We start from the raw sequence: 9740 nt of genomic DNA, 5'->3' as shown, positions 1-9740 counted from the left end.
TGGGGGTGGCTGCTCCCCGCCCAGCCCTGAGCCCAGCTCCACTATTATAAGGAAACTCCACCAGAAATTCAACTGGTTTTTCAAAAAAAGAGAAGAAGAGATGAAGAAGGAGAAGAAAGAAGAAGGAAGAGGAAGCAAAATTCTGCTGAGATCTATAATAAAGACGTTCTTCCATCCTGAGGGCCATAAGATTGTCGTTGTCATGTTCTGTCTGGCTGCAACCAGGAGGGTAGAACTGTATTAAATACCAATTGCTACAATCCTGTGCACATACTAAAAATACAGAGTAGACAATTATGAATATGTCTTAAACCAGTAATAATAATAGTGAACATTTTCATGTTCATGTTATTTCAGGTTCAAGTTCAGGGCCAAGGACTTTATGCATGTTTCATTTTATTTTCCCATTGGCTCTATGAGGCATCTTATTTGATTTCACAGATGACAAAAGTGAGGTTCCAAGATTTCATTAAGTTGTCCAAGAACACTTAGCAAATTAGATAGAGCCACAATTTGAATTCAAGCTTGCTTCACTCCAAACCATAGTTTTTAAAAAAAAGAAATATTTCAAACTTTTAGAAAAGTAGAGACTGACCTATCAAATACCAGTATAACTACCACAAACTTTACTCAATTATTTGTGAGATTGTGCTGTACTCACTTCAGATGCTCCTTCAAATAAAATGTAATGGAGAGAGTGGAAGCACTCTGTATACCTCTTCCTACCTCCCAATTCGCCTTCCCTTCCCAGACAAAACTATCCTGATTAGGATTTACGTTTCACGACCATGTTTTTATGTTATTCCTACCAATGTAAATGTCTATAGACAATAACATTGCTCTGCATGTTTTTAAAACTTATATAAATGTTATCATGCCCTTTGTGTCATTCTGCAAGCCGGTTTTATCAGCCAGCATTGCATTCCATTGTATTCATATAGAATAATGTATTTGCCATTTTTCTGTCATGTTAGGTTGCGACCAAACTTTTGCTATTAACAAATAATGCTACAAAGAGCATTTCAATACTGGTCTTTTTAGGCACATGTGTAAAAGTTTTTCTGGAGTATATACCTGGAGTTTTCACGTTTCCATTATCCTCTACCAGGCCTCTTGCAGTCTGTGTGAGTTCCTGATGTGATATTGGGATACCAGGGTCTTAGATGTGAGAAAAGGTACAGGATTGTGAATGAACAAGGGGCTTTTCGAAGGCTTGGTGTTGATGACTCAAGCCACTTGAAAGAGGAATTTTAATTTGCAACTAAAGCAGTGGATCTTGGGCACAAAGCAAAAAGAGATTGGTTTCTCCTTTGGGCCTGATCAACTGACAAACTAATTTCAAGCTGGACTTGGGGTTATTGGTAGAGGGAAGAACCAAGAATGGTCCCAGAGCAACAAGAACACTTGGAAGATGTTGTTTGGTGCTGTAAACCAATGCTTTTTAAGCCATGTGTCCAGGGACCTCAGGTTTCCCAGTGAGCGGCTGGGGATGCATGCCAGGGAGACAGGCAAACAGCAGGGCCACCCCGCACTGAAGCCCCTTTACTTTGTTTTATACATTGGACTTTGGTGTAAGACTTTGTTCAATGAATCTTTTGTAGCTCAATGTCTTTTACAATTCATAGAAATATATAGGAAGACAAGTGATTAATGAGAGATATGTACTTCTAAGGTTCCCCAACTGGACATAGTTTGTGCCCCAAATTCCCTTTCACTCAGTGTATGGTCAACACTGTGAGTGCACTGTGTTCAGCAGTGCTGGTAGCAATAACTCATAACTAAACTATGTTTCTGATAACACCAAATTAAGGATATAAATAGGTTAATAATAGTAGTAATAGCATTTGATTTACTGGTTATTATCCCCATAAAAGAGCATCTCTATAGAGTGGTGACTTCAGAGGATAATAACAAGTAATTCAGCTTCCTGCCTGCAGTGAAGAATGGGAACACTGAGGCTGGAGAATCAAGTGGGACCCCAGATCAGGAAGTGGCCTTGTAAACTAAGTGAAATCATTTGGCTCAATCCTGAGGGTAGAATTGAGGTAGCATTAGCAGGAAGGTCGGGTGACCACCAAAGTTCCTGTCAGACCTAGCTTCTTCTCTAAATTTTAGAGATGCAGATTTGTATAAAAGCCAAAGACTCCCCAAAGGAACATTTTAAAATGTAAAGAAGAATCCATCTCTGAGCCATGCTTAAAAGGCAGATAAAAACCTTAGTTAAACACCATTGAAAATCTAGAAATTGTTGAACATCAGTTCTATTGAGGACCTTTGAGATCCATCATTATTTTTTAAGTTTTATACCGGAGAAACCAATATCATGTATCAATATTGACTTTATTATACAAGCAGATGAACTTGAGCTTAACATACAATTATCGTCTATGATGATTTGACTGTTCTCATGTTCCCCTAATATCTTTTCCCGAAAATGATGGCAAGAGTACTTTGTTTGTTTTAGCTTGACCCATCTTTCACAACCCAGTTTAATCATTTTACAGGGTTTTTTTGAAACAAATGTGCTAGATGGTCAGACAATGGTCACATGATGTTACCATTTTAATAACATATGCAAGAGATACCTTTATTAAAATTTGTATATTAAGTTTCCTTTGTGTGCCTTTTTTTTCTAATGAATTCAGTACTAAAGTATTGGTAAAATGAAAACTTATAAATTCAAAGCAAGGAGTGCCAATGTGACCATTAAACATCTGAATTTTAGAATAATATTTAGAGAAGTCTGTTTTAGTATTGTAAAGTAGAGTACTTATTATTACTAAGGTAGAAATGAGTGCTAATAAAAGGAAGGTAGTGAACAAAAAGTTTTCTAGTAGATACAAACATCATAAAATCTTAAAGATAAGATGGTATTTTATTCTAAATTGATTACTAGACACATTTGTTATAGAATACTTTGTTTTTCTCAAGCTCTTATAAGATCCTTACTGAAAGGTATAACATGAGTTTATTTTTTAACAAAGAAAGATATTCTGTGTCTGAATGGATATAAATTTTCTATCTATGGTGTATAAATTAATAGATATTGGAGGATATCCATTCCGTACTAAATATTAAAGTATTTGACTGGTTACTTATTTCCTAAAGAATGAGGTTGGCATGCTCAACATGGCATTTTCATTGCCTGTCACAGCCTTTCCTCTGCCTAGTGTTCAGCTTCTTTAGACTGGGATAGACCAAGGGACTATTCCATAGACCTCCTTTGCAGACTCAGCTTATCCTGAGGCCATTGCCAGTGCCAACAACCCCTATTGCCCAGGACTTGTCTAGAAAGAACATCTAGTGAGTCCTGTCTAAACCAAACAAATGCTCACAGGCCATATAAGGTCAAAGTAGTTGCCCCGGTCAAAAGAGGGAAGACCAAAGGCAATGAGACTTACTGGTTTCTAGCTTTAAGCCACTCATTGTAGTGTCAAACACGCATGTGAGAACCCTTTATTATATTAATTAGAACAAATTCTCTAGGTATAAATCCATATAAAACATCTCCTGCCTTTATACCTGGGCATTAAATGTTGTTTCAGTTTCAATTTTATTTTTCCTGCTTAGGAGTCCCTCTTTCTGACAATAATTAACCAGAAAACTAATTTACTCAAATCCTTTAAGCTGGGTTTATTTAAAAGGCAGGTAACTTCAGAAAGATTATACCCATGGTTTACTGCTGTCTCCAGCCATGGGCCTTTGGGGCATACTTTGTTTTTTAATCTTCCTGGGGAGAAGTTGGGGACAGAAACAAACGTAAGTAAAAGATCCCAATTTTATTTTCCAAAGCATCTTAGTTGTAATGAGTGAAAAGTAAATTCAATTTACTGTCTTCCTTTGAAAATTACCTTCTACTTTCTCATCTCTGAAGAAAAAAGTCATGGAAGTATTTTGATTTGATGAATAGCTCACAACATGACAGCTTTTATGGGATTGCTATTTTTTGTAAATTACATATGTGATTATTCAAAATTCTCTTTGAAAAAGCACAAAAATAAACTCTAGATAATAAACTTTCTTGTCATTTATCGCTTATTTATATTTAGTGCACAGTTTCCTTTGTGTTTCCTATATGCTGTGCATAGTGAAGCAAGAGTTACTTGGGGTTAATCCTAATATAGTGATTTGAAAAACTGTTGTTGTGATTAACTTTATATTCATGAGCTCATTCTTCACAATGTTTAGTGTTATTATTAAAATACTGTATGTTTAAAATTGTGTCTTACAATAGTAATTTCATATCTAGAAATAACATTGTTACTGGATAGGCACCAGCCTGGAGCAGGTCTGCCTCAGGCCGGCCTATAGTGTGTGGGTTCTTGACTTTGAGTAGGAAAGATGTCACAACACAAGTCCAGGTGATTTTGAGAATATATTTACTAAGGCTGGGTACAGTGAAACGAAGGGAAAACTTAAAGGAAAGACTTAGCATAGAAGAAGTAGCAGGAGAGGGTCTGGGCAGTATTCTGCTGGTTCTCTAGAAAAGTTATAGGAAGGGAGTAAGCCAGCATGGCATTCTGCTGTTAGCGCACCTGGGAAGTAAAGGTTACAGAGACAGAGGACTTAGGGTAGAAGAAGTAATAGATGAGAGCGTGGGCGGTACTGTATCCTGCTGGTTTCCTTGAAAGGTTATAGGAAAGGAATGAGGCAAAGCAGTATTCTGTTGTTAACTCCCCTGGAAGTCAGAAAAAGGGGGCCCTGGAGACACAATCAGGGGGTAAGCCTGGGTTGAGCTGTCACTGCCCACTGCTCCCCTGGCTGAAAGTCTCCTTAGGACCCTTAGAATTTAGGAGGAAATAAAACGTTTATGCCTGGGAATGGGCCTGGGTGTGCGCTAGGATAGGCCCGCGCTGCGTCTTCATTTTGAAGGGTTTTTATCTTTTTTCTGCAGTGAGAATCTTGGGGGAGGATTTTAGCAGAATATTTATTAGTTTTCCAGTTGCATTTTTTAAATATGCTGATGAATCACAATGAGCACACAGGGAGTTGAGAATATGTTTTGTTCCGTTATATGGTTTTACTTTTATCTTGGGTCTGTCTGGCTTTTAATGGTGTTTTTGTTATTTGTTTCCCTGACTTCATTTGGCCTTGGCACAAATGACATTACCTGATTCTTTGTTCTTTATTGCCCAGGGTCGGAAGTTTTAAGCTATGTAATGTTTGGTTAGGAAGAAGAGGTAATAGCCATTCACTCTCAAGTGTCCTTGATTTGGGGAGATAAGTTCTTAATGGCTGTTAAGTTGCTCAAGTTGTTTGGCCCTGTTTGATTTTCTTGTCTCAGTTTCCTCATTCCACTTGCCCAGGAATTTTCTCTCTTGCCTCAACATTATTGAAAAGGAACTGAAGAGTGTCTAATTGATCCTACTCCTTTCACATATGAGGATAAGAGCAGACAGGGGAGGTGACTTGCCAAAGGTCATAGTGCTAAAGAGAGACAGAAGCAGGACTAGTATTGAGGATTCCTCTTTACCATTTTTTTCTAGTTTGTCATAAATGTATAACTATAAATATGTAAACTATGTTATGAATATAAATGTGTACTTAGGATGTCACTGATTTTATTACATTGCTACAAACACCCCGGTACCTTAAGTAGTTTTTATTTATTCCTTTTTGAAAGACAAGTGGCTGAAGTTCAAAGAGATTGAGAGTAAGTGGTAGAACTAGGACTAGGACTAGAACCTGGGTTCCCTGGTTCTGAATTTTTTCTACTAAACTTGTACTTGCTCTTAATTAGCATTGCCTCTCTTTCTCTTGAAAAAGTGAGAGTCTATCACTCACATGTCATCAGTCAATTAAATTAATAAATTTAATTAATTGATCGATTCATTAAAAACTTATTGTGCACCTACCATGTGATAGGCACTGGGGATATAGTAGATGGTATAGAGCTTCCATCTAGTGGGAGAAGCAAATAATGAGTGAATGAATGAACCAATGAATGAATGAACCGATGAATGAGTGAATAAGGTCAGGTAGTTAATTAATGCTATGAAGAAAAAAGTAAAGGAGAGTAATAGAATAAAGAAATAATGGGGAACTATTTGAAAATGTGGACAGATAAGGTTTTTGAAGGCACTCATACAGAGCTTAAAGGCAGTAAGTGTGAGAAACGCTCACAATAAAAACTGGGACACAGGACTTGAGCAGTAAAACGAGGCCTTTATTCACGAGTCTGCAGAGCCGGGCGCACCCTCATAGCCAGGAGAATGTGCGCACCAAGTAGACAAAGGAAGCTGGTTTTATAGTCTTAGCTTCCCCACCCTGAAATTGCCACCCTAAAGTGATCATCTTTTCCACCCTGAAATTGCCACCCTAAAGTGATTATCTTTTCCACCCTGAAATTGCCACCCTAAAGTGATTATCTTCCTTGCCCTAAAGTGAGAGGATTATCTTCCCCGCCCTAACGCAATTAGCTCCCCCTCCCCTCTCCTTCTTCCCCGTTTCTCCATTACTGGTTACTCCGGAGTTACAATCTAACACGGTTATCTAAATGCCCCTTCTGTGGTTTGTAGATACGCCAGTGCTGTCAGCTCCCTTCTCAGAGACCCTCTAATTACATTTGCCCTTTGTTACTAATGACTTTTCACTGGTTTGAGAGTCACCATGTCCTTGTTTCTAACAATTCCCCCCTGTCTCTTTTGGAAAATTGACTACTCAAACCATTCTATTTATCCCTTCAAATTTAAGGAGGATTTCTCAACTTTCTTCCTTATAGTTAGGATTCCCTTTGGTCTCTTGGAGGAGGAGATTATGAAAAGTTGCTGGCATTTGTTTAGTTAGTGCAGTCTCAATTAGCCTTTGAACCAAACCTCTGATGCATGGAATAATACAACAGCCTAAAGCTGTGAGGACACCTGCTACCACTATGAGGGATACCAGAGTTGATGAGATCATTCCTTTCCAGTTGCCAAACCAGTTTTCTAACCATCCTGTTATGGGATTATCAATACCTGAGTTTTCTGCCAGCTTATTTGCTAAGATAGTTAGTCCCTGCAGGGCCTTAGTGATAGATCCATCAGGGGCTGTATTATTAGGGATAAAGGTGCAACACTGCCCCCCAAGCATTACACATACACCTCCCTTTTCTGCCAGCATCATATCCAGTGCCATCCTGTTCTCCCAAGCCACTCAACTGGTGGCATCTAATTGTTGAGCGATTCCTTCTGTAGTATTCCTAGTATAATTGATAAACCTCTGTTGGTTATAATAAATATAGTTTATCTAATCAACAGAAGAGCACTGATTCAAACCCTGCTGCTATTTGATTTCTAGCTTTAAACTCATCTGGAACTCCTCTGGGGACCCCAATTGCATCAATATAGATATGAGGATCAAAGGATCCACCAGGCACCACTGACCTCTTTTCCCTAACAGGGGCAGTCTAGTCTGGACCAGTTTTGGAAATGCTAGGGTAAATGGGATAGCCAATTGAACCAGGGCACAGGTTCCACTCCACCTGTCAGGTAGGATTTTCCAGAGACTCCTTTGCCCACAATACCACCAGACATCTGCTCTGGGGACTTGGAGGGGAATATAGTCGCCGGCCCCACTGTGAAGGTGGCTCGCATTTCTGGTATGAGTGCATGTTCGGAGTTCTTCTGCAGGGGTACCTGAATTCGCTTCCCACCTAGAGAGGCAAGAAGAGTAATTCATGGGCCCCACTGAGTATGAAGGGAGGGATTGAGTCCCATTACTCCTTATAGAGGGAAAGAGGAGAGACAAGCTTCTGCAAGTCTCATTTCCCCATGCATTCTCATCCTGGTAGAGAGCGAGCATACAGGCCATTCCCGAGGGGTCAGAGTCCCAGCCTAGTGGAAATGGTACAACCTGTGCCTGGGGTCTCCCTGTGGTACAAGCATAACAGTTGCTTTTATTCAGGGAATTAACAGCAAATTTGACCCATTCTACCCAAGCATTTGCGTCTCCGTACCCAGTCTCTATCTCTAAGGTTTGTCTGAGATTTAATACCTTAAAAACTTTTACCTTGGCTGGATTATTCTGGAGTCTTTTCTGAGGTATAGCTGAGAGAAGTTAGATTTTCTAGGGAAGAAGTAGTTGTCACTAAGTGAAGACCTAGCCACCCTACTTGATTTATGTCAGATACATTAGCTTTTAGGCCATAAACTCTGGCAGCCACATGGGGTTCCTGACTTAAGGTCTGTGGCTGGTTCAGTGTCAGAAGAAGAGGGTTGCACTGGAGAGGCTGGCAGTTTCGGGAAGGAGCTCCTTGGTGAAAGTTATTTTAAGCAAAAGAGAGACCAGTTTAAAGTGAAGCCCACTGACCAACCCATACTTCGCCAACCCAACCACTTAGTTCAGCCAAACTGTTGAGTCTCAGGAGGCAGCAATGCAGATGGGCTTCTTAAGTGAGGCTTCTATGTACAGACAATCACTCAGGTAATGAGATTATAGGCTTATACCCTATGAAAACAGAAAGAACACACACATGTTAATTCACACAACACAATTCACAAACCAATTTCTAAATTTGCAAGACTGTCTTATTGGGAAGACATCCAGTTGCAAGGCATTTGATATTCTTCTTGCCTGTAGATTAAGCATTGTTGATATCACAGACCTGTTTTAACTTTCGAATGAAAACAAACTTTGAATTAAAATGAACTTTATAGACACAGTTAGCTGCACTAGTTTATAGTCTACCACTGAGCATTGTGATTTTCCTCAAATCATGTTTTTTTTTCCCCTAAGGTTACCCTCCTTGTTATTAAAGGGACTGCATTAAGTCCAGTTTTAATTTAGCCTGTTCATTTGCATAAATACAACAAGAGCAGCCATTGATAGCATAAATATTTTAAGTCTGCTTTGCTGGAACTTACACAAGGAACCTTCAGGATTACCTTTAGTCTGCCCTCTGGGCACAGAAGCTGAGCCACATACCTGCCATCTGGCCTTGCCTGTAAAACCCATGCTTTTTACAAGTTCTTCAAGCTTTCCATTGTGCCTAAAGTTTCCTCCTAGCCATTTATCAGGGAAGCAACCTTTGTTTCTTCCCTAGAAAGATTGCCATGGACCACACAACCACCCAAGGTGCTAGGCCTTTCCCTCATGGGCTTGCATTAGCTTAGGCATGCCTCCTTCAGGCATGACATTCCAGTCAAAGCCTCGGCTGACAAAAACCACCATTAGCAACTGGTCTTATTAGTTTTATGCAAAGGAACCTTATGTCACTTCTTACTTCTTTACAATGCCAGATACTGGAGGGTTCCGGTAGGGAGAAAAATATAAAGGCGTGAAGGAAAATTCTTGTCCTTCAAAACTGCATTTCCATGCATTATACCTTCTATTACTAAAACCATACAATTTCTTCTTAAAACCTTTATAAATTTCTAACCAACCTTTTTATTTACATGCCTTACACCTTTCCTGGTTCCCTTTCTTTCATGTGAAGTTTTAAAATTTCCCTGGGAAACCTCAATTCTTTCTGAGGTTTTCTTTTCCCAGGTTTAAAGCTTTCATAACTTTCTTTCTTTTTTATAATTACAACTTTCCTCAGACCTTCTGCAACATTCACAAACTTTCTAAATACCCTTTACTGCTTTAGATTTAACCATAACATGCTTCCAATCCTTGTTCTTTTCCACACTGTGAAGGACTGTACTCAAACTCAGTATCTGGCAGCTAAAAGTTCCTAGATTTGCAGAGATATCCTGCAGCTTTTTGAAGTTCCTGCTTCTCCTCCTCTCTTCTAACATACACTTTCTGAGCCTTCCTGA

General features: G+C 39.2%; 1 protein-coding gene across 1 annotated transcript in view; it reads left to right on the top strand.

Annotated features, from left to right (window-relative positions):
- Nucleotides 1–3658: 3658 nt before the first annotated feature.
- Nucleotides 3659–9740, top strand: part of LOC150013628 (complement C5-like) — a 91692-nt gene continuing 85610 nt past the window's right edge. The window contains exon 1 of the mRNA XM_090274651.1: nt 3659–3759. Within this exon, the coding sequence (XP_090130777.1) occupies nt 3695–3759 (65 nt within the window). The 5' untranslated portion in view covers nt 3659–3694. The remainder of the gene's footprint in view (nt 3760–9740) is intronic.

Source organism: Furipterus horrens, unplaced genomic scaffold, assembly GCF_987537825.1.
Source record: "Furipterus horrens unplaced genomic scaffold, mFurHor1.1.pri manual_scaffold_4, whole genome shotgun sequence".
NCBI classification, from domain to species: domain Eukaryota; kingdom Metazoa; phylum Chordata; class Mammalia; order Chiroptera; family Furipteridae; genus Furipterus; species Furipterus horrens.
The sequence above is the reverse complement of the archived record's forward strand: the minus strand, read 5'-3'. Positions and strand labels throughout refer to the sequence as shown.